The 24,307-nt window shown below is 37.5% G+C and overlaps 2 protein-coding genes across 2 annotated transcripts in view; one reads left to right on the top strand and one right to left on the bottom strand.

The window, feature by feature from the left end:
* LOC136830212 (zinc finger protein on ecdysone puffs-like) overlaps nucleotides 1-14,289 on the top strand; it is a 35,134-nt gene extending 20,845 nt beyond the window's left edge. Inside the window, exons 14-17 of the mRNA XM_067089509.1 lie at nucleotides 3,262-3,407; nucleotides 4,646-4,882; nucleotides 9,211-9,377; nucleotides 13,796-14,289. Coding sequence (XP_066945610.1) covers nucleotides 3,262-3,407; nucleotides 4,646-4,882; nucleotides 9,211-9,377; nucleotides 13,796-13,964 — 719 coding nt within the window. The 3' untranslated portion in view covers nucleotides 13,965-14,289. The remainder of the gene's footprint in view (nucleotides 1-3,261; nucleotides 3,408-4,645; nucleotides 4,883-9,210; nucleotides 9,378-13,795) is intronic.
* LOC136830213 (DBH-like monooxygenase protein 1) overlaps nucleotides 8,872-24,307 on the bottom strand; it is a 39,755-nt gene continuing 24,319 nt past the window's right edge. The window contains exons 14-17 of the mRNA XM_067089510.1: nucleotides 20,196-20,316; nucleotides 19,915-20,057; nucleotides 19,707-19,798; nucleotides 8,872-10,061 (exon numbers count right to left, since the gene is read on the bottom strand). Coding sequence (XP_066945611.1) covers nucleotides 20,241-20,316 — 76 coding nt within the window. The 3' untranslated portion in view covers nucleotides 8,872-10,061; nucleotides 19,707-19,798; nucleotides 19,915-20,057; nucleotides 20,196-20,240. The remainder of the gene's footprint in view (nucleotides 10,062-19,706; nucleotides 19,799-19,914; nucleotides 20,058-20,195; nucleotides 20,317-24,307) is intronic.

Below are 24,307 nucleotides of genomic sequence, written 5' to 3'. Positions count from 1 at the left end.
AAGAGGGATCAAGGAAGGGCCTGTTTTATTGTTCCCCCCCTCATCTCTCATGTAGGTGGTACTTGTAGTATACAACAGGAGAGCTCCTTCCCGGGGAGTGCCTGCCTCCTCCCGGGGGGACTTTAATGCGCTCATTGACCCGGGATGGAGATCGGCTCTCGCATCGGCAAAAACGTTCTTTTCAGCTCAGGAGATGGATCACCTGTTGAAGAGTATTTTTACGGTCTTCAAGGTGTTGAGTTTTCTTGACTGGTGTTTGGGAGCAGTCGCCAAGAAGCTTCAAGAATCTCCTTCCTTGTGTGCTGAAGCCGCAGACCTGGAGAATTTTCTCCCTTGCACAGATAGAGCTATCAGAGATGGATCGCATGAAGTAGCTGCCTTGTATGCCATGGGCGTCCTGATGAAGTGCGAACTGTGGCTCTCGTGTACAGCAAAGGGTGTTTTGACCCCACAGAAATCGGCTCTCCTGTTTTCCCCTCTGGATAAACAGCATTTGTTTCCTCAAGATCTTCCTCTCGCAAGTGAGGATTTAGTCCTTCATGCTCCTCTGGGGGTCAGGCTTTGTCTCTTTTGGGAGAGATGGAGCAAAAGAGGAGTGGATCAGTGGGTAGTCAGAGTTTTTTAAAAGAGGGATACTCTATCCCCTTCAAGGAGAATCCGCCATTGACTGACACTCCTGTCTATTGACAGCTTACTCCATCGGCTAGGAGAAGTATTCGGCCTTGTCAAAGGAAGCGTCCTCTCTTCTGAACAAAAAGGCAATAGAATTAGTGAAAAATGTAGATATCCCTGGACATGCAGGGTGCTTATTTCCATATTCCGGCTCACTCGGATTCGAGGAAATGCCTACGTTTTGTTTTCGAGGACCAGATCTTTCAAATTCGAGCTCTTTGTTTCGGTCTCTCGACAGCCCTGCAAGTCTTCACTTGAGTGTTGGCTCCTTTGGCAGGTTGGCTACATTTAGCGGGAGTGAGGATCTCGCTATATCTGGACGATTGGCTAATTCGATTACCCACAAAGAATCAATGCATGAAAGACTTACAAAAAACTTTTTCTCTTGACCAAGGAATTACGACTAACAATGAATTTCGAGAAGTCACAAATGACTCCCACTCAGAAGATTCTTTATTTGGGAGTTCTGATAGACTCTCTGAGTTTTCGGCCTTCTCCGTCACTCAGGAGAGTGGAAGACTGTCTGAGGAAGGTAGACCTATTCTTATCGCAATTCGTAAGACTAGGGAGACTTCACATGAGACCTCTCCAGTTTTATTTAAGAGCTTGCTGGGATCGGAAAGTTCATCAGGACAGCCATGTTTTTCCGGTAACCTCAGAAATAAAGGAGGATCTGCGGTGGTGGAGGTCCGCAGAAAGACTTTCGGAAGGGAAGTCGCTCACTCCGGTGGGTCCCAACCTAGACTTCTTTTCCGAAGCTTCGGATGTAGGTTGTGGAGTGCTCCTGGGGAATCTGGAAGTCTCGGGAAAGTGTTCTTCAGAGGAGAAAGAGATGCATATCAGCATGATGGAGTAGGTCTACAACATTTTGTGACGCAGGTACACAACAAGTCAATAGCGGTACATGCCGATAATACCACAGCCTGAATTGTTTTTTCCTTGCCTGCTCTACCCCGAGCTTCTAGGAGCGCCCACCAGCTCTCAACCAATTAGTTAGCTGATGACCAGCTCTGCTGGCCCCACCCACAGCCTGGCACCAGCTCAGTACACCCGGCGCCAGCTTTCTGGTGGTCTGACACCAACTCTCCTGCATCCTTGGCTCTGGAGAAGAGTTGGAAGCTCGTTTTCTTTTGGAGTTTTACGGTATCACCTGAATAGGATTGGAAACATAGGAGGTTTTTTCATGACCTTTAATGTTCTAGCACCCTCTGTCTAAGAACGTATGGTCCTCTCTTGTGAATGGACTTTTTTTTTTCTGACGCCACTCTTAGTGTCTGGAGAGCTATTGGCCTACTTTTAGTGGAAGCTAGACATCAGTACAACCTCCCCTCGTAGCTTTCAGGCACTGTGTGCCCCTAACGTCCAGTCTATGATCAACCTTCTCTGAAACACCATCAGAAGTAGGAAAGCATTTTGCTCCTTTTTAGGGAGGTTTTCAGGCACTGTATGCCCCTGACATCTATTCGACAGTTGTCCTTCGGGAAGTGTAATCGATCTTCACTACTCGCCTTTTGAAGAGAGTTTAAACAGTGTTAGATTCTTGCAGTACCTTGCGATCATTATTAGTAACTGGCATGGCATCCTAAGGAAGCATAGGATTCTCTCATACTATCTATTCACCTTGTAGTAAAGTGCCGAGACATGAGAGCCGGAGGTTACAGTTTACCTGGAGCACCCATCACGGTCAGTGAATGGGTCATAGTCTGTATTTCAGTGCAAGTGACAGTCATATCTGGTTGTTTTTATTGGTACTGCACCCAGGGCAAGGGCAATTATGTATGCTTTGTCGGCCATCGGTGTACACCTTCATCGCAAAGCTTAATCTTATGCTTCGTCAGCCACCAGAGTACTCCTTCGCTGCGAAGTGTCCCACTTCAGTAGAAGCACTCCTGGCTTTACTGCCACGCTGCTACAGGTTAAGTTGAGCAACAACCAGAGGCAGTTCTATACTACAGGCTCTCTTAACTAACAAGGAACTACAAGCATTGTACCCAATGCTGGCAACTTATCTATTATCCCAAATCATTACATGAATTAATGGTTAGGATCAGAATTTGTCCGTGATTCCCCACCACTTGTCAATGTGGAATCAGCTAATGTAATTACTGGGTAAGTTGCATATATAAAAATGACATTTTTATAATAAAATGAAGTTTTATAAGTACTTACCCAGTAATTACGGACGGAGCCCTCCCTCCTCCCCGCACATGGACATAAAGCATAAACGTAATGGCAAGTATATTCTGAGTAGTTCCTGATACTCTCGTTAATGGGTGAGACCAGTCACCTGCACTAAACTAAAGCATTAACCCACGAATTTTTTAATTTAAGCTGCCGAGACAAGAGAAACTCTAGCTAGTGTAATTACTGGGTAAATATAAAACTTCATTTTATTAAAAAATGTCATTTTTTTTTCATTTTATTAAAAAATGTCATTTTTTTCATTTTATTGAAAAATGTCATTTTAATGATACTACAAGTTATAAAAGTGTGTGGATTTGTAATGCGTGACTTTGCTAATCACTACAGTGTAGTGGTTGCCTATATTGTTTTTTATAAATGGGAATTAGACGAATGTGTTTTTTGCAGGCTTAGGTTATGTCCACAAGAAGAGGAGATACAACTGCACTGTATGCAATAAGAGCTTCCCTTCCTATAACAATATGGCCCTTGCTCATTGTCGGTCATTTAATCATTACTTGATGCTGATGAAGCATCTTGAAACAAAATTGAAGGTAAGAGAACATGCTCCGAATCATTTTTGTTGTTAAGCAGTTGAAATATATAGCTTGAAAGCCCATAAAAATACCATTAAAACAACAAAACCATAGTTTTGGACTGACGGTACTTCAGTTCTGGTCCCTGGTGAATGTGGATAGTTGGTAAGTGATGAGTGTGTTTATATGGAATATGCAGGTGTGGAATAACAATGTTGGTGGTATTGGAAATGGGAGTACTGTATTCCTGTAATGAAGGGGTCTGTATATCAATGTTTTTCTCTTAAGAATGGGTGTTAGGATTAACTCATCATTGAAATACATTTTCCGGTGTCCTGATAGATTCACCTTCTCCTTTTGACTGATGACAAAGGATTCAAATCTAAAAACAGCTGAGACTTATTCCAATTTATTGATTACCAGTATCCCTCATATGTGCTGAATGTCTATGCTCTATTAATTAGTATGAGATTAATTTACTGCGTAAAATATGTCACAAAGGGAAGTAAGGATGTTGATAAAGCAGCTAAAGCTGCAATTTATATGACCAGATGAAACATATCCATCCCAGTCAGTAATTATTGAACACCTAATATCCCTAATGTTTAAAAAATGGCATACATTATGATATAGTGTGCCTGATAACGACAAATGAAAGCAGCTTAGACCCCTGGTTGAATTTCACCATTCTTCAAACCAGAATATCACATGTAAGTAGTTTTATCTTGTCTTCAGATTGTTCACAATCACAACTCCTGGACACTTAATGAATAGGTCAAATAACTGAATCCCTGAATGCAGGTCAATGCTAATAGATACATTATACATATTTCATATGAATGTTCAAGTTTCCCAACCAACAGTGAATAACAAGTTTTGGAAATAAATTGAGAATATTTTTTCAGAATCATTTTCAATTTATCCAGGTATTACGTATGCAGAGGTAGAAATTAAATTTTGTTATCACTAAAGACAAACCCTTTAGGCCATCCCTACGAGATCTAAGTATCTGGACTCGGTAGTTTGGTTAAATTATTAATAAGAATCATCAGGAACCAAAATTCTGTCATTATTAGACACCTGGGATGTCCGAGTTTTTGTTATCATAAATAATTTTTATCACGATTTTAATGGTTAGAACAAAATACTATATGGAATCCTTATGCCTTGGTGAAATGTTCATCTATAAGTCATGTTTAAAAAGTTTTTTCCCCAAATATTGGAAGTCAACATTGTTTAAATGCTTGAATTTTTAGGAGGTAGAGGATGATGAAATGCCTGAGGCAGAAGAAAAGGAGGAGGAGGAGGAGGAGGAAGATGAAGAAACTGTTATTAAAAATGAGGAGGAAAATACTGAAGAGACAAATGAGGTCAGTGGTCCTGCAGATGAGAAGGAAGAAGAAAGCCAAGAAAGGAAAGATGAGAATGAAGAAGAAGTCAAGGAAGATGAGCAAGCAGAGGCTGAAGAGGACATGGTGGCAGATGAAGAGATGGTAAGCGCTGATAAAATTTTTTCATTTTTTGTGGTTTGTTGCAACATATTGGGGAATATTTGTATGTTGAAGTGTAGCCTTGATTTTGAAATTAATGTAACAAAGTAATCCATGATAATCACAAGTCACCTTAAAACGAGAACTTTGATAATTGTTTTAAAATACTAGTTTGGGCTCGAGTTATGAAGCACAATTCATTTAACAGGTGGTAATGGTATCAAGTCCCAATTCATTTAACAGGTGGTAACGGTATTGGGTAAGTTACTAACAAAATTATAAATAAACTCACATTTGGCTTCTGATAAAAATTAAACTTTTCAGTGGCCAAGTTAATTACATATTTTAACATTAGTAAAATGTCAAAATTTCTTTAATTGATGGGATTCCCACTATCAGAGGGTTTTACTTCTAAGGTTTGATGCAACTTCTTTCAAGAAGATATATTTCAGTTCGTTAGCTTTTGCCTATTATAGAACTAGAATAGCCCCTCTGTTACCTCTTGAATGCATAAATTATTTATTTATGAATTAAGTGATAGCACATACAGTGGTCATTGCTTAAAGTGGAATAAATTGGAAAAGAAACTTGCAGTGTATGGTTGTAAGCACTGTATCATATTTTCTTGAGCATTTTGGTGCTGGCTTCAAAACCAGGTTAGTGAGCAGTTATGAATTTCCCTTGTGAAAACTCTTTCAAGATATTTTAATCACAAAGCATTTGGTTTCTTTAGGTATTATGAATAGGGAATTTAAGGTTTTATGTCAGCACAAATTTCCCCTGAACAGGGTTAGACATGAAAAGGGTTTTGTTCACTTTCTCTTGGTTTGCACTTACTTCTGCCTTGCACTTCCTGAATTCTGACCTGGTTTACACCCATATCTGCTACTTTTGACTAACTGGTCCTTTCCACTTATTTTCACATGTATAAACCATTTCAGTCGTAGATCTTACTGAATTTTCCCTCCTCTGGACACATCTTTATGTAGCTTCTTTTTTTCTTTATGCAACTTTTTTTAAAATGTGGCCTTACTGCACTCCAGCCATGTGTCTTAGTATATTCTAGAGAAATCTCTTCAAAGCCTCCTCTATTTTCTCTGCACTGCCAGTCTCTGGTACACAGAGTAGTACAGGTACCTAGCATGCATAATGTTTTTTACTCCCTCCACCACAGCATGGTCCCATCTCTCTCCTCTCTCTCCCCTGTAGGGTGGTAGTGCCATCATTGCACCTCATGCGGTGCACTGTAGACATTACTCATGTTCTTTGCAGTATGCCTTGGGCCCCCTAGCTGCAAGCCCTTTTGTTCCTTTTACTGTACCTCCTTTCATATTCTCTTTCTTCCATCTTACTTTTAACCCTCTCCTAACAATTGATTCATAGTACAACTGCAAGGTTTACCTCCTGTTACACCTTTCAAACCTTTTACTGTCAATTTCCGTTCCAGCGCCGAATGACCTCAGAGGTCCCAGTGCTTGGCCTTTATCCTAAATTTTATACTCGAATAATTCAATTCTCTCTCTCTCTCTCTCTCTCTCTCTCTCTCTCTCTCTCTCTCTCTCTCTCTCTCTCTCTCTCTCTCTCTCTCATACTTTTGGGCATCAAAGTTTTCTTACTTCATATATGTGCTTACTCTTGTAAATTTGATAAATATCCCAAAGTAGAAACATCTGGGAAAGACAAGGATATGGCAAGGAAATATTAGATCAGGAACAACAGAAAAAAAATACATAAAGCAATCAAGGAAATAGCGAACTGAATGTAGACCTGGTCTTAAAACCAACTCAGACTTCCTTGCCAGGTGTACTCAAAAGGGAGGATAAAACAGTTTATAGAATATCTTAGGTAGTTGTCTTTTCCATCAAGGTCGATCACAATTGTATAAAGAATTTGAACTTCATCCCCACTACCATCCCAAAGTTAAGGTGTTGGTTGCTTTAATGCATCTTCACCAACCATTTCTGTTGAAAGCAACTTCCTCTGCTAAACCATTCTCCAAATCTTCTTTCACTTTATCAGACCATCTAATCCTTTGCCTCCCTCTTAACCTTCGATCTCCAACTGGTTCCACTGCAGCCCTCTTCCTGCTGCTGCCTTCCTCACTCACCCTTAAACTCATGCCCATACCATCTCAGTCTCAACTCATCATTTTGCTAGTTTTTACTACCCTGGCACTTCAGATTTATTAATTTACCAGCCTCTCATGCTATGAGATCCTCAAAGTCCAATTTGGCATCTTCATTTGTTAACTCCAGCTTCTGTCCCTCCTCTTGTCTTAATGCCCATGTTTCTGAACCACACATTATTACTGGTCTGATTAGGTACAGTAGATCTTTATTTTCAATTTATCTGGCATTCTTTTGTCATATGCTACCCTTGATACCTCCCTCCATTTCCCCCAAGCCGCTTATATCCAACTTCAACCCCATCTTCACACCTTCCCTCCTAGCTTAGAGTAGATCTTAACTATTTGAACCTGTCCCTTTAAGTGAAAGTATCATCAACAGAATTGATTGGCAAATCAGGAACATGATGAGCTGTCTTATTAAATACAATCTGGTTCAGTGTAGATTTTGGGAAAGAAGAGGCCTTGTCGAGATTTCCTGAAGCTCAGCTGTTTAGTTTTGCTATTTCAGCTTGTGAAATTAATTTTTTTTTTACCTGACCTTGATGCTTATTGCAGTACACCCAAATGGTAATTCTCTATGGTTTTTGTGAAGGTTGCTTTTGTGTCAGCAACAGGGGTTCGTTCGCACATGTTGAGTAATTTTACCCCATTAGCTAAATGTGAAAATGATAGTTCCTGTCTTGCTGATTACTGTTGACCAATTTCACCTGTCTTGCTGATTACTGTTGACCAATTTCACAGGGGTTTGAGTGCATGTGATGCACTTCTTTCAGTTTCTTGTATCGTACAGAAATCTGTAGATTCTTTTATGATTGACCTAAGCTTTAATGCTGTTTTTTACCCTACTGGTCATGAAGCCTTTGGTTTCAAAAATGAACATTTTGGAGTTTTGGGGATGCATCTCGTACAGCCAATTTTTAACCAGTAGATTGCAATATGTTGTTTTACTGCACTGTATTGACTACAGGAGTACTGTGCAATCTCTGGTGGTCCTTAGGATAGTGTTCTTGGTCCATTACCTTGTATAGGCATGATAGGTTTAACATAGAAAACAAAGTTGCTATGCAGATAATGCTACTCTATTTGCGTCAACATTATCTCCCTATTTTACACGTGGTAGCTTGATCCAAGTATTTAAAAAAATTAGTGCTTGGGGGAAATGGGAGATGTAATAAACCTGAACCATACTGTTCAATGGTAATGCATAACTACATGTAACTTGTCGAACTATAGGTTTCATTCTTGATTACAAACTCACTCATGAGAAACTGTTATCTCCTCTTCAATTTCACAAGGTTGACTCATCCTAAATTGTTTGGCAAAAACTTGACGTTCTATTATATTTATTTTTCTAGATCTTGGTATTAATCTGTCATTTTCACTCAGTTAACCCATTGTCATGCTTTTTACGAATTTTGATAATTATGATCCTCTGAATGCAGATCATCTTAGGCTATACAATTAACTGCCTTTCTAGTATTGGAAGGTGGATGGTGATGCCCTTACATTTTCTTTTTTGATGTTTCATACCAAACAATTTTCTGTCAAATTTTGTTCCAGCTGTGACCAAGTAATGGACTGATGTTAATCTCAATTTATCCAGCAATCTGACAATTTGATAAGTTCAAACTGGGTCTTCTGTTAAGTAGACTCGCATGAGACTCACTATGATTTGTTTGTTTATCTGTTATTTCATATATATTGATTTTTCCAAACAATTAGTAATACAGTAAAACCCCGTGTTTTGGGATGATGCATACCACACACACCCCCCCCCACGAATAGCTAAAATCTGCAAATACTTAAAATCCCCTCTAAAAGCACTTAGAATGCCTGTTTTGATGGTAAAAAAAAAAACTAAAAATGCTTATACCTGAGTATTTTCATAGTTTTATCACAAAAAGTGCATTTAATCATGAAAATATGAAAATACAGTAATTAGTGAATATTTCTCAGTGAAAAATACTGCAACAGGGCGAATTTTCTGCAAGTAATGTGTATATATGTTCATAGAGAAATCCACGAATCATTGAGTCCGCGAATCGTTAGAACACAAATACTGGGGGTTTACTGTATACTGTATTTTGCATTCCTATTCATCTCTTATATCATATGTTACATTTTAAATAAATAATGTACCAAGTCCACCTCCATACTTCTGTTGCATCCACATGACCACTCTCTCATTTTTATATTGCTACAGGGAGAAAATATGCCCCCACTAGATGAAGGAGCCATTGATTTAGAAGAGAAAGCTGTCGATGATGAAGAAGCAGCATTGGAACCTGATAATGAGTTTCCTGAGGAAGATGCCAAAGATGATGTAGCGTCTAATGATGGGCAAGAAAATGAGGAGCCTGTTGATGATGGGTAAGACTGGTGGTTGTAGTAGATTCTGAAGAGAAATGGATTTCATAGCAAGAGTTAAAAGAAAAAAAATGTGCAATTGATTTTATGGATGCACTCTAACTTTTCCAATGCAGTGTTTAGTATTGAAGAGAAAGTTTTTGTGAAATTGACAACTTTAAATTGGGATTTACCTTGTTTTAGAGTGCAGTTGCCAGAGGATCTGCATTTTACCAATTGGTGATATATTGGTAGAAATATATTTATATTAGCAGGCACACTTCATCACCACTTGATAGGGTAAATGAAGAAGCAGTGCATTCCATTTTAGACTGTTAGGTAATTCAAATTGTTCATAATAGGGTAAGAAAATTTTGTATTAGTTTTTTTTTATTGACATTTTAAAATGAAATTTCAGTGGTATTAGTTAATAACAAACAAGTCATATTGATTGAATTAATAGACTGCTCTCCATTTCTACACTTTCATTATGGGCAATAATTGACCTTGGTAACTGTGCCGAATTATTATAGTTCATTATAATTTATCCAATGTTAAAGGGAAATACTGTATACATAGTTTTTATAGGTGTTTTGCCTGATTTTCATGCAAGTCAAGTTTCCTTTCATTAGAACCTATTACACTGAGGTGAAAGTCATGTGATAACAGAAGGGAGCTCCAAGTTTGTAGGACCACCATTGTCTGCACCTGAATAAATTTTTCATTAGGCTCATCATATATTTATCAATTGCTTTCTTCATGTAACATTCTATTCTCTTACTGAAGGAGTTAAGGGATATTTTTTTTTCCATTTGTTCATCTGTCTGTCAGAATGTTTGTCACGCTTACCTTGTTCAAGCAACTGATGAACAGTTGAAGGATTTCAGTTAAATGTGGTACAGGTAGATTGCAGTGAATAAGATGTGCATGAAGAGAGGTTGTCAGTGTGTTATACTTATCATTGCAACTCCTATGTGGATGAATGGATTTCTGTGATTGAAAGCTTGGCACAAGGATAGATGATCATGCATAAATCTGTATGAAATGAGATTTTCCATTTGTCTATCAGCTTTCATTGTGTTGGTTACACTTCTGCATGGTTGAAGGGATTTCAGTCAAACTTGGTACAAAGGTATACCACTGCTGTACATGGATGTGAATGTAAGTAATTGTTTGTTTGTAGTTGTAAGATACTCTTACAACCTTAAATTTACTGCAGCAGTATATTTTGTTAATGCAACCCCTCCTGTCATTTAAAGGGATTTCAGTCAAATTTGTTGACCATTATGTATAGATGGGCAAGAAGGCAGAGGGCTTGTCTTTTTGTAACATCTGTAACACATGCCTTGTCCTTGCAGCTCCCACACAATTGAAAAGAATTCAGTCAAACCTTATGAAACATGAAAGGCCTCAATGACATCATTATTTTGTAAGGTCAAAGTCAGACAGCTACCAGCCTTTGTGTCATCTATGGATAATAGTCTACAAAGGTAGACTATTATTCATAGATGTGCACGGAGAGGGATAACCTGTTTGTCCAACAGTTGTTGTGTCTGTCTCCCACCTTGGTGTTGCAACTCTTTCACAGTTGAAAGGATTAAGGTAGACAATCGTGTAATGGTTTGCATGAAGGGAGATTGTTGGTCTGTCTTGTCACAATTATGTAATTACAACTCCCACAAAGTTAGAGAGAGTAGATTGTTAAGTAGATATGTATGAGGGAAGATTGGCAGTTATGTGTTCATCAGTATATGTCACACTGTTATGTAAGAACCTGTTTAAAAAGTGAAATATGGTTCTCAATTCCATATGTACTGTAATTAACTCTAACCATTAATATTAATCTGTAAGAAATAGATTTCATATTTGACCTGAAAACTTTACTAATGAAGTTCTCTCAGATGATACAAAGGCTGGTAGCTTTCTGACTTTGACCTTACTAAATAATGCTGTCACTGGGGCCCTTCATGTTTCATAAACACATCTGGTCAGAAGATTGTAAGTTATCTACTTTGCAAAGACTGTAATGGTATCATCAACATTTCATTCAGAATGTTTTAGAGAGGAGTTGGTTGGGCCCAGTATTGAACATGTTTTGCTTTTTAAGCAATACTTGCAGAATGCCCAGTCTTCTTAATCAGAAGACATATTGCAGGTCAGCAAAGCACATAACAGCAGAAGGCTTGGAGGATTGTGGACTTCCTAGTCCAGAGGAAAGACCACTAGAAGTCTATGACTGTTTAGAAAATATTGCACCAAAGTGAAGAACTAGCACAAGTAAGGAAGGGACTGCAGTGGTTACCACAAAAATAAATTTTCAAGCTTTCATCAATTGTTCAGGTCAAACTACAGAAGTTGGAAAAGGTGATACAGGTCATCATCAAGTGGATCCTTTCCTTTTTGGACTTGCCTTGATCCAATGAACAAGTACAGTACTGGTAAACTGTATATTTTCTGTCCTCTGCCTGAACCTCAGTTGGAGAGGCGGGGGGGAGTATGTTTACCAATGTAGTAGTACTAAAGTATGCAGAACTAAGAATGAAAAGATGTGTGCAATGCAGTTATAGTTTAATTTAACTTCTACGGAAAACACAAACTGGATTCCATATTAAAAGAATGAGCTGCGTGTTTTTCAGGTTTCCCTCTTTTCCTGTCAGTTGTTTGTTTGCTAGACATTTGGCTGAAGAGCATAAAGCAATCAACAAAGCCAAGCCAGGGAGAACCAGATGCAGTTGTTTGTGCTTCTTTGCTTTCAATATGAGAGTTAACTCTGAAGAGCTCCCTTACAGAAAACATCCAGCAACAACAGGTTTCCAGTTACCTAATTGAAAATGTTCATTTTAGCATGTCATGTTGGCATGGGGATAAAGTTACAGCAAAGGTAACAGGGAACAAAGAAGTGCCTAAAATCAGTCTGAAACTGAATTAGATGCTAGGGGTATCATGTTTCATAATTACTCCTTAAGTGTAAAGTTGTCAAACATAGCAAACTTGTTTCACCAGGTTTCTGCTAGTACATAGTTTTTGTTTTCATACAACATATATTGTTCTTGTTTAGCCTTTGCAAGTACAACCTATAATTTCCTCAGTCATATTTTAATTTTATTGCACTTCTGAATGGCAATCCAGTTGTCATCAACATGAACAGTTTACTTTGGCCTTTCTGGTTCAACTTGCATCAGGTGTAGATCTTCAAATGTGATTACCCCTTCCTAAATTTCCAGGGCCTTCTTACAGGTCTTCCCCATGGAGGGGATAATGTTGTCAGTGCACTTCACTTGGTCCATTGAATGCATGAAAGGGTGTTTACAGCATCTATTTAGCCCCAGGCTACACCCACTAAAAATAACCTTTCATTTTACCTCCATTTGTTCTTCCTTTCTTCCAAAAGGAGGCAAGTGTGGGGGGTTTTCTCTCGGTTTCACTTTCAGATCCATTGTACTACTTCTCGTTCATTTTCTGGGTATTTTTATATTCATGTATAACCAGTTGAACTCCCTCTTTACTCTGTCTTGGGCACTTGATGGCTGAAAGTGTCCCAATGCTTGGTGTTATATCCTTAATTTCAAGATTTATTTATTCTTTCAGGTCTTTGCCCTGCTATTTCCATATTTACTGCTTTTCCAGTTGTACCTCATCCCTTCATCATGTCTTATCAATAATGTAGCAATACTTCTGTTTAGAAGGGTTAAAAGTTTCATGTTCTAACCAGTCATTTTGTTAGTACTGTTGACTTCCACCAAACATGGTATGAATGGTAGGCTTAAAGAATAAACTTAGGTATATTGGCTGGCAGTGGTGGTGGTGGTGTTGCAGAAACCATTTAGGTATATTGGCTGGTAGTGGTGGTTTTGTTGCAGAATCCATTAACATTGTAAAGGAGGTTTCTTTAGCCAAAGAGACTAAACCTGAACCTTCTTTGGTTTTGTTGCAGAATCCTTTATTTAACATTGTGAAGTAGCTTCTTGAACCAAGGAGTCTGAACCTGAACCTTCTCAAGTTAGAGCAAACTTACTTACAAAATGCTGTGTACCTATGAATGTGACAGCCAACAGCACTATTATAATAAAAGATGCTAGATTAATCAGTGTAGTAATAGATGATTTATACAGAAAAATCTTTTACAGTGGTTGTCTTACCAAATTTCCTCACTATCCCTTCACTGGACAATAAAATACTATCATGAGATTCAACTCATTCTTTAATAGAAATCTTTTGGGGAGGCTGGGGTCCTACGAAAGAATTGGTATTGTGTAGTTTCAGATCTAAAAATTTGAGGTTGCCTTAAAAAAATACTGGGTGCATGTTTGGTGCTACATTTTTTTGTAAACACTATTTTCTACTTATATTCTTCAAATAATATGTAGCGTGTAAACTTTAAACTTATTAGATTCATGTTTGATATGCTTGGCTTATATGTAATGTGGAAGTTATTTTTTCAGGGCCCCTGAGGAAGAAAGTGAGGCAGTAGAAGAACTGGTCTCATCAGAAGTACCTAAAGAGGAGGAAACTGTAGCAACTGTGGAAACTGTTGAGGAAGAAGAACCAGAACAAGAAGTGAAGAGAAGACCTTCACGAGCCAGAAGGGCCCGTGTTCTGAAACATTTTTAAAACACTAAATGATCTGTATCTTTATTAAAATTTGGTGATACTGTATTGACACTGTTCTCTTTGGAAAACCACAAAGCAACATAGTTATATATAGGAGGACTCAAAGTAGGTGTGGATTGGTAATTATTGCAGTTTATATTCTAAGCCAGAAAAAACCTGTTGATTTTTCAGATTTCTAAAGATTAAAAGTGGAATAAAACAAAAACAATAAGTTTAATGCTTAATTCCTAGCAGTAACACATTTATTTTAATAAATGTTAATTACATGTAGGTTGAAAATGTAAGAGTATTAATAGAACATTACAAATATATCAGTAAAAGTAAATGTTTTTCTTTCCCAGACAGAAACAAAGGACATTTTCCAGATAGAGACAAAGTAAATGGTAAATGTAACCAACTGTTGACTTACTTTAGAAGCTTTCAAGGAGCTGAATGCACAACACGCACTATAACAAAGCCATTATGTTTATGACTGAGCTATGAAATTGCAAACATGCCTCTCCAACTTTGCCTGTATTGGTTCTAGAGGGCAAAGGATCCTCAGGTATAGCAGCATCCAAAACTGACTCAGGGATCCTCTACCTACATAGAGGGGGGGGGCCAAGGTAGCCGACTCTGCACCTGCTCAAGGCTCATGAATAATGTCCAAAGAGAGCCCTAGACAGTCTCAAGGGCACTTAGGTGAGTGCATGTTATCACCATCACTACCCTGTTGCTGGAAGCTGAACCAGCCAGGGTGGTCCTATTATCCTTTTCATTTTATCTAGAGAACCAGCTTATGAGGGATCAAGAGATGATTGTACATACTTCAACTCCTTTGCTCATTTCTGGCAAAGGCAAAGCAAATTTTCCTTTCATTTCCAAAGGATATAAGCCTGAAAAGCTCTAAACAAACAAAAGCTAAAGACCTTGCTTTAACTTTACTAGGTATGAGCAGCATGAAGCAAATGCTAGCAATTTCTGTACATTAGCATACAGCTTCATTATTATCTCCAACTCCATGCAACAAACAAAGGCTTCAGTAAAATTCATTCTCTCAGGACGGGTGCTTTCACTTCAACAAATCTCCACTCAGCTCTAGCCTCCTGTCTCTACAGTTTTTATTCTGGCAGATATATCTGGGTCTTACACTTCTGGAGCCCAGAGGAGCAAAACTCACTAGATGCAACAGCATCTTACGACAATCTCATGTCAGGGACTGATGGGTTCTGAGTCTTACTACAAACTCGAGGATGGACAAGGGAATCCCCGCCCCACCAAGTGCTGCACTAAATAACAGAATGTGTAGCTCACAACTACCAATGCAAGCACTAGCAAGAAGAGAGTGATGTGCCAGTATGGTATTGACCAAAGATCATGACTTGTTGATCATCAACCCAGCAGAGTCAGCTTCCTTGTCATGTGTGTGAGCAAAAGGATGACTCCTGTAAGCACTTGAACAGTTTGGCATATGCAATGCCACAGATGAAAGGATCATATACCAGAGTATGACTTGTTTAAAACCTTACTATAAAAAAGTAGGAGGGGGCTTTTGGTTTCCCATTTGAGGAGCAAGGTCAGCTCAGAAGGTAGAATATTACTGCTAATCCCAGATAAATATGCTCCTTCACCCAAACACCTCTTGTTCAATGAGGGATTGGGAGGGAGTTTTGTCTACAGACTACATATAAGCCAGAGCCTGGAAGCAATGGAACACGCCTGCATCTAACCCAACCAGGCAGAATATGGTCGTTGGCTGCTGGGCAGAATAACAGAGAAAGAATAATACCAGTCATTTTTGTTTTTCATCAAACCTTTCACTAACAAACCTTAAGCAAGATGCTGTTTTGTCCTACCAGAGCTCAGGCAGTTGCACAACCTGTTGAACAGCCACCACAAATCCTAAGGATAAAATATTCAAGGGCTTATGGGCACTGTACCTCAGACTGAAAGGTAAAGTGTTTTGGTACCACCAAACATCTGTTCTCAGTACTTGTGATACCAAGAAGTTCCTCATGAATAGAGGCAGAGCAATGCCTCAGACTTCAAAAGTCTCCACCCATGGTAAAGAGCCATCACTCCCACCAAACATGTATGCCCATCTGATAAACTCCCAAGGTAGAACGAGGCAGTGATCTTGGATATTTCCTTCTTGTGCGTACCAGTACTACACCATAGGGGGTAGTGTTGTCAGTGCACTTCACATGGACTATAGGCTTTACTTAAGCTTCTTTACAGCATCCCTTCGGCCCCTAGCTGCATCCCCTTTCAAACCTTTAAGTGTACCTCTGTTCATATTTTCTTTCTATCTTTTTGTCTACCCTCTCCTAACAATTGTTTCATAGTGCAACTGCGAGGTTTTCCTTGTTACACCTTTAAAACCTTTTTACTCTCATTTTCCCTTTCAGAGCTGAATGGCCTCATAGGTCCCAGCATTTGGTCTTTGGCCTAAATTTTATATTCTATTCCATTCCATTCTTGCCAATACTAAGATATAGTTAACTTTCAGGCTCAAGATGACAAGTCGTGTGCAGACAGTATACCAAAACTCCCACTAGATGTAACAGAATCTAATGATGATCACCTATGATGTCTCAGTAATCTCTTGTCAGGTACTGATAGATTCTGAGTCTTCACTACAACTCTGAAATGGATGAGAGAATCCCCATCCCTCCAAGTGCTGCACAAGTAACAGAGACTGTGTAGCTCACAACTCTCTTTACAATTTGCAAAGCTTGCAAGAAGTCTTTGTGTGTGATGTCCCTGTATGAAGACTCACTCAGGTGCTTAGTTTGCAAAAGCCTCAACCAAGGTCATGGAAACCTCAACCAAGGCAAAGAGGTCCAAGATCTTAAGCTGGAAGACCAAGGAAAGGCTGAGCAGTAGCCCTTTACCACGGAAATTGAAAAGAGCTCCAACTGCTGTGGATCTCTTAACAGTACCTGACATCTGCACAGCCCTACTAGAAAAGCCCTCTTTCTCCGGCCTTTAAGATTAAGTGGCTCCCAGGATTGACATGCCTCAGATGATGTGGCTGCCACAGAATTGAGGACCATAAGGTAGTTCTCACAGCACTTTCCCACGATTATCCAAGCAATCTTTAAGGTCATCTTTATGCTGATTCCAAATATACTGTACTTTTCCTGATTAGTTATTTTTCATCCAAAGTCCAAGCCATTTTCTACTGTTGGGCACATCACTCGACAACATAGTCATTTGTAAAACGATCAGAACGCTGGTCATAAATCTTACTATCCTTACAACACTCCTTTTTCAAAATCTCAATTTTTCTTGTCAAATGACCATGCTTCAGCTGCATAGAATATTATAAGCCTTATGCATACATCACAGGCTTTGCTGTTTACAAATGGGGTACTCACATTTACCTGTTATTCAATTATCTCTCTCCAATTCATCAAGGCTGTTGCAATATTGCAGCCCTCTCAGTACTTGCTTCATTCTTGTGTTCCCACCAGTAACAGTCTACCTCTTCAAAGTTGTGGCACTACATGTTACATTCAATATTCTGTTAAGAGTTCATCCCCAAACCTTTCCCTCAGCATCTGCATGATAACTTTCCTGATTTACTTTTTTATTTGCTTCTTTCCAGTCACCATAAGCTTTGTTTTGCTTAATTTTCAACCCTCTCATCTACATTCAACTCTTTTAAACTGAAATTTTTGAGAACATCTTTAAGCCTCCAATTTGGCTGCATATAGCAGCTCCAAGGGCCTTCCCTTTCTGCACTCCTTTGTAGCCCCCTCAATTGTGATAAACTCAATTATGATGAAGAGCAAAGTGTTCAGGGCTTATCTTTAATGGAAACTAATATTTTACCTTTAATCATCTGGATATACATCTACCACCATCTTCATTTCAGGTAGCATAATTGTTCAGGAGCAACACTTGCTTGATGAGTCTTCCTGGTACCCTCTGCTTTAATAATGACAATATAGTACTGTATATAATCATTTCTCAGTACTGTCAAATGCCTTCTCAGGGTCTGTTAACACAGTATATGATAAGATGTTTTCCTCTGAATTATATTTCTGAAGTTGCTTCATTATGAAAGCTACTTCTCTTGCTGACCTTTGGTATGGAGCCAAAATGACAATTATCTTTGATTTTTCTCAACTTTCATCATGCACCCTATGTAGTATTTTCATATCAGATTCAACCAATCTTATTCCACCATAATTTCCATGTAATAAAGAATACCAGTTTCCTTTGTACGTTACTATACTACTATTTATACTCTTCCTACTCTTCTTGTTTAGTCCTTTTCATTGTCAGGTTTTCAGTATTCAGTTCACTGATGACAAGCTCTCCAGCTACTTTTAGTCGTTTCTCCACATTCCATCTTTCCAAGGGCTTCCGTAACCTTTTCATATTTCATATTCTCATTTGATCTCTCTATCATACCAATATCCTCCTGTTTTTATTCATTTATTCATCCAGATGTTTAAAATACAGTACATGTACCACAATTATTCAATTATCTCTTAATTTGTCCATTTTAACCATTTATAAAGTTTGCCCATTTTGCATCTTTTCCATGTTTCCTTAGCCATTTTTCTACTATGAATATTCTCTCCTTTTTTACTCTACTGCATTTAGATTCTGATTCCAATCTTTTCACCTCTTAACCTTTGCCCTTGCCTGCTGCCTTTGGGTACTCTGTCTCTTCTACCTGTATACATCCCTGTCCACTTCCCTGTTTAATCCTGTCCTATAGATTGAACACTCTCTTCTTCTCTTCAATTGTCCTTTGTAAATCTTGATTCCACACTGCATTTTTCTGCTATTTACCTTTCTTGATGTCACACCATTTGTTTTTGCTACTTTTTCTACCTTTATAAGCCATGTGCAAAGGTTTCTCTCTGAACAGATCCAACTGACAGGAAAATGAAGTCAGACATTGGTATCAAACATTACTCTGGAATACAATGTTATGTTCTGTAATGTTTGACTACCCATAAAGAAACCTTTACTTATGAATTTTATTTAATTTCCACAAAAATTCAACTAAGAAAGCCAAAGACTGTACAGTTCACTGTACTTGTGAAAGTAACCAGAACTAAGTATTTCAAACTTTCTAAGCAAATTCAATAACAGAGGTAAATGAAGGTCAACAGCCATGTGTTGAAAATATCTGTCTGTTTCTTGTGGTATGAGACAGGCTGTCAATGACAAATAACAGCCCAAACTAAAAATAAATCTATTCTTCTCCACGTAGATTTACACTCAGAAGGATTATTCAAGAGTCATTTAAATGTATAGTGTGCACATTTTATTCTTGTAAACTTTTTTTCTTTACAAAATACAGGGTTTGTAATTTGTGTTGAAAGGTTTTGAATGATACTTATACACATTTCATGTTTGGTAAGTTCAGACGCTTTTTTTAGTCCCAATTCTAATCTCTGCAGAATTATCATAAATCAATAGCTTGTCAAAATGTTAAAAACAAAATTATTTCTTTATTCTCTTTCACACTACCATTAACATAGCTTATGGAAGAAAGCAAGCATGAAAAGTAAAAAGGATATCCTTAGCCTAAAAAATTCAATAGCCTTAACTGTCTTGTGCCCAGAATGTAACATTGCACTATAAAGGGGAATACAGTATGTTTTTTAACTTGCAAGCTATTAAGACAGTACCAATACACTTGAAACTGATTACCATTGTCTTTTAAGCCTTCAGTTATGAATAGTATATACTGTCCATTAACTTTTGACAACTTAATTTTAAGAATCTATTGATTACCTGACTTATCACTGAGAACTGCACATTGTATTATCCTCTTCTAAAGGAATGAAGTCTGGGTACTCAGTCATGGATGGTGTATGGTTGTGATGCTGAAAATAAAAGTAATAAAAGTTCTCCTTCAGTCTATGGCTTTTTGTAATGTTTCAACAAACTGTAACAAAAATCTTAAAGAAGCATTAAATTGCACTTTACTTTTTATACATACCTTCACAAAATTCTTTAAGCCTCTTGCACAGAGCACCTCATGTTTACCGTAAACTGCCATTTCCTGCAACTGGCTTACCCATTCAGAGTCGAGCCACAATGATGCATTGTTAAATACATCATATAGGGTTATTCCTTCATATTCTGTAAAATGAAAAAGAATATAACAGCACCCATTTATTTAATTTCAATGCAGACATACACTGCTGTACTCTGTAAATTTTCAGTACTTACTACTATTTATCACAAACTATGGATACATTCATGTTTTCAAGGACTTACTTTTGGGCGACTTTGCTTTTACCATTTTAAAGCCGTGCCATATCTTTAAAACTTCGTATTTGGAGGTATTGTTGGGAAGCTTAAAGTTTTCTGCTCTTTCCCTTTTGTTTTTTTGGGAGGTCTGAAATTAGATGTATTACCTACATTGTATTTGCTAAAACATCTGGATAAATTGTGATGTGCATGTCTACTATATGGGTTGGTTTATGAGTATTATAAATATAAGAATCAGACTACTGGAGTCTTGATGGCTTTTATCAAACTAAAAAAAATTGTCATAAACCACATTTTGACAAAGGAAAAATCTATTTTAATAAAGCACCATGAAAAAACATCAGCAAAAAATAGACTAAGAGGATACCATTGAGTTAAATGTTCCACAGACTCTCAAGAGATTTAAACCAGAGTGCAATTGATTTTTACCTTCACGGGACCCTGCCCTAAAATTACGAGAGAGGTCACTCTGGCATCAGTAACAGTAGATTGTTGGCAAACAGCATTTAATGTTCAATCAGTTTATCACTGGGAGAGAATGAAAACATGTATTGTGCATGATAACCCTCCCCAGAAATAGAATTATCTTTGTCACCTTTTGTCGATAGATTCCTGATGATAATCTTTGAGAAATGCTCATTCTTATGCTAATCCAGACTTAAAACAACACATTGAAAACTGCATATTTACCTGGAACTTTTTAGTAAGGTTTCTAAATTCATGAGAATCAAATTTTTAAAACTGGTCATACCTAAGATCATGCCAGTGGGGATCTGAACCTGAATAGGCGACTTCATTTAGAAAATACACTGCTAACAGCATTACTTTTTATCCATTCCCTTTTTCCACCTTGTTGAGAATCATACTTTTAAAACTACAGTCTACCAATTACACCTAATTTTTGTATCAGTTTAACAGCATGACTTTATTTTTCCAACCACATCTATTAGTTTATATCCATTTTATTTCTCTCAGTCACCTGGTAGTTAGAAATTTTCTTTTAATTTATGTACAGTTTAACAAGGAGACCTTTGGGCTAATCTATGAGAGTTAGAAATTTTATTTGGCAGTCTGGTTAAACTAAAAATAACAATTATAATAATATATCACTTATAATCACCTTTATCATAATATACAGTAATTTGACAAAAGTCTTTCATGATTTTCTGGGACCTCCCAGTGGTCTTGTCATGCAACTCCCATATTTATATGCTTATTGGATAATCTACTCCTTTCCCCTTCTCAGCACATCTGTCTTTGAGCTTTTCCCACCTCTACATACATCTTTCTGCAACTTCCTTACTTGTAATATGACCTTTGCACTGCACTCTAGCCATGTATCTCAGCATTTTGTAGTTAAACCTCTACAAATCTCCATTTTCTCAGTAACTGCCCAAAATTGTAAATGTATTCTACTTCTTCTATGGCCTATCTATTCACACACATGAGGTGCCCCTTTTCCCAGGTTTCTTTTATGCATTTCATGCATTGAATATCTCTTACTCCATACATATTTTGCAATCCTGTGCTTTTTTGTAGTAGCATCCATTACATTTCATAAATGGTATTGAGCTTACTCCAAAACCTCTCCTGCAACATCCACATTGCTCATTTCCTATCTGTATTTCCAGTTATCTTATGCTTCTGTTTTACTGATACTGTATTTACTTTCATTCCCTCTTCTCCATTTCACTCTTCCATCTTTTTAACAGTTCTTTGACCCATTCTTCTGACTGTTAATACTGGTCTTCTGCATAAAGCAGCTCTCAAGAGCCTTCCTTTTTGCAATCATCTGTAGTTTCCTCCATTAGTATATTAAAGGATTAAAAGACTTATGCTTATTCTTGATGGAAACAAACATTTACCCCAAATTCTTCTGATGCACCTGACACTTCTTTACTATAGATATGGTGTTTATAGCACAAGTCTCTTTAGTATCCACTACCTTTACATTGCATAGTCTAATTGTTTGTCTTGATACTCATTAAAATGCCTTCTCAAGATCTCAACAAATAGTTTAACCAGGCCACTGAGCTGATTAACATAGGGCTGGCCTGAAGGATTTTATTTTGATCATATTGGTTACCTAGCAACGGGACCTACAGCTTTTCCGAAACCACATTAGCTCTCAGAAATCTCTAATTTTTTCGGCCGGAGGCTCGAATCAAAGCCGAGAACTATTCGTCCAACAAGGAACTCAAGATCTACATATCCTTAAACATGATCATTTTTTTTTTTTTTCTGGCATAAAGTCATACTGACAACAGTCAATTTTAACATTTTTTTTTGGTGGGGGGCCTCTCCAGCACCTTCTCCAATATTTCATAGCATATCTAATTAAACATACTGTTTATAATATTTGCATCAAAGTCCATCCCGTATTTTTTAATGTGACAAAAATCTTCCAACTCTCCAGGTCCCCTCTCTTCATGTGCAGTTATCAGTGTTTATTTATTTATTTCTTCAATGTCTTGTCCTCCTGCAGCTTTTAGCCACTATTTTTCACCATCAATTATATTACAAAATACATATTAAAAGAATTTCTTAGTTTTTGTCTGAAACTCTCCAAACACCTGTGATTTGGGTGTTTTAATAGACTACTCATATCTAAACTAGACAAATAATCATCACCTGAATGCTCATATCACTCATTATGGAAAGTGTAAGAAAAAACACATGAAAAATTAAGAACATATAAAAATAATAAAACAGAGGTGTGCTCCAAAAAGAATTGTGGTACAATGAACTCCATTCCTCTGAAGTTGCCAATTAGCTGGGAGGAACTGAATATAAGTAAGGGATATTCCAGATGTCTCAACACTCTCTATGAGCATAACCTGACTTTCATCTTACTCTGAGATGTTTGCATTGAACAATGTTTATGAAACATCACTGGATAGCTTACCAATACGTACCTTTAGGACATTTTAAAAACAACATAGTCCTGAAGGGGTTAAAGTGCCTGAATCCCTCTTAGTATGAACTAGCACAAATCAATACGGTGAATGGAAAATTTTATGGTTTCACAAAAGATGAAGGTTCAAAGGGCTCTCTTATATAGAGCACTTACCATGGACATATCTAGTTTTCAAATAAGAGAAGATAAGGGAGATACAAAGAAAATGTTATTCTAACCTCAAAGGAAACAGCAGGGCAATTAAAAAATCATGACTGAGGAGCTTTACAGCACAGATGTAGAAGGGATCTTAAATTACCCTCCCAGGAGTTTTTAACAAATGATAAGAAAATGGATACTGCTTAAAAGGCTATTATAGGCAGACACACCAAGACAGATGTTATTGTCAAATTAAAGCTACATTGTTGCAAAAAAAGAACACCTTCATTGTTGACCTAAGACTTCCATATTGGCATGGTAATAAGCAAGAAATAATACTGGAGTTCACAAGCTAAAATATTCATTCATAACACTGATCAAGATTCTAAATACTGTATTTGTTAGCAAAGTATTCCTTCAAGTTCAACAAACTGCCTTAGCTCATGAAAGTCTTGTTTTAGGCTTAAAAATACAAGGCAATTGTAATTATGTACAGTATGAATGTTACTAATAAAAAATTTAACAAGATCATTGAGTTCACATTCCTAACTTTTACAGAGCTGATACGAAGGGTTAGTTTTTAATGTATGTTAGATTTTAATTTTAATATACTGCAACTGCTAAATAGTTATAATTAAGTATTTTAACCACATCAAAACAATTTAATATGACTGGATACACTGAAAATGCTGCAGATTCTAACAATATTTTTTAAGGATTTACAGTAATTCCAGCATTCTCTGCATCTGACGACAAATGGGATATACATCAAAATTTAATGCCCATGGATCAAATGAGTAGGAGCAACTCAAAACAGGACAGTCTTACTTAAAAATGGTATGCGCTTTGGAATGAATAACACCATAATGCTAACTGTTGGTTATTCTGCTCTAATTTATTATTGTCACATTCATTATTCCCAAATGTCTAGCCTTTACCTAACATGTACTGTATGATGGGTTTTAGCGATAGTAAAATGTCACTGACAGGGATAATTAAAGGTATATTCAATCTAGTCAGTTTTGCTGTGGCTGCTCTCTGAATCTTCCATTTTCTTTACTAC

Source organism: Macrobrachium rosenbergii, chromosome 46 (genome assembly GCF_040412425.1).
Source record: "Macrobrachium rosenbergii isolate ZJJX-2024 chromosome 46, ASM4041242v1, whole genome shotgun sequence".
In the NCBI taxonomy this organism is placed as follows: domain Eukaryota; kingdom Metazoa; phylum Arthropoda; class Malacostraca; order Decapoda; family Palaemonidae; genus Macrobrachium; species Macrobrachium rosenbergii.
Note: the sequence above shows the minus strand (reverse complement) of the source record. Positions and strands in the feature narration are given on the sequence as shown.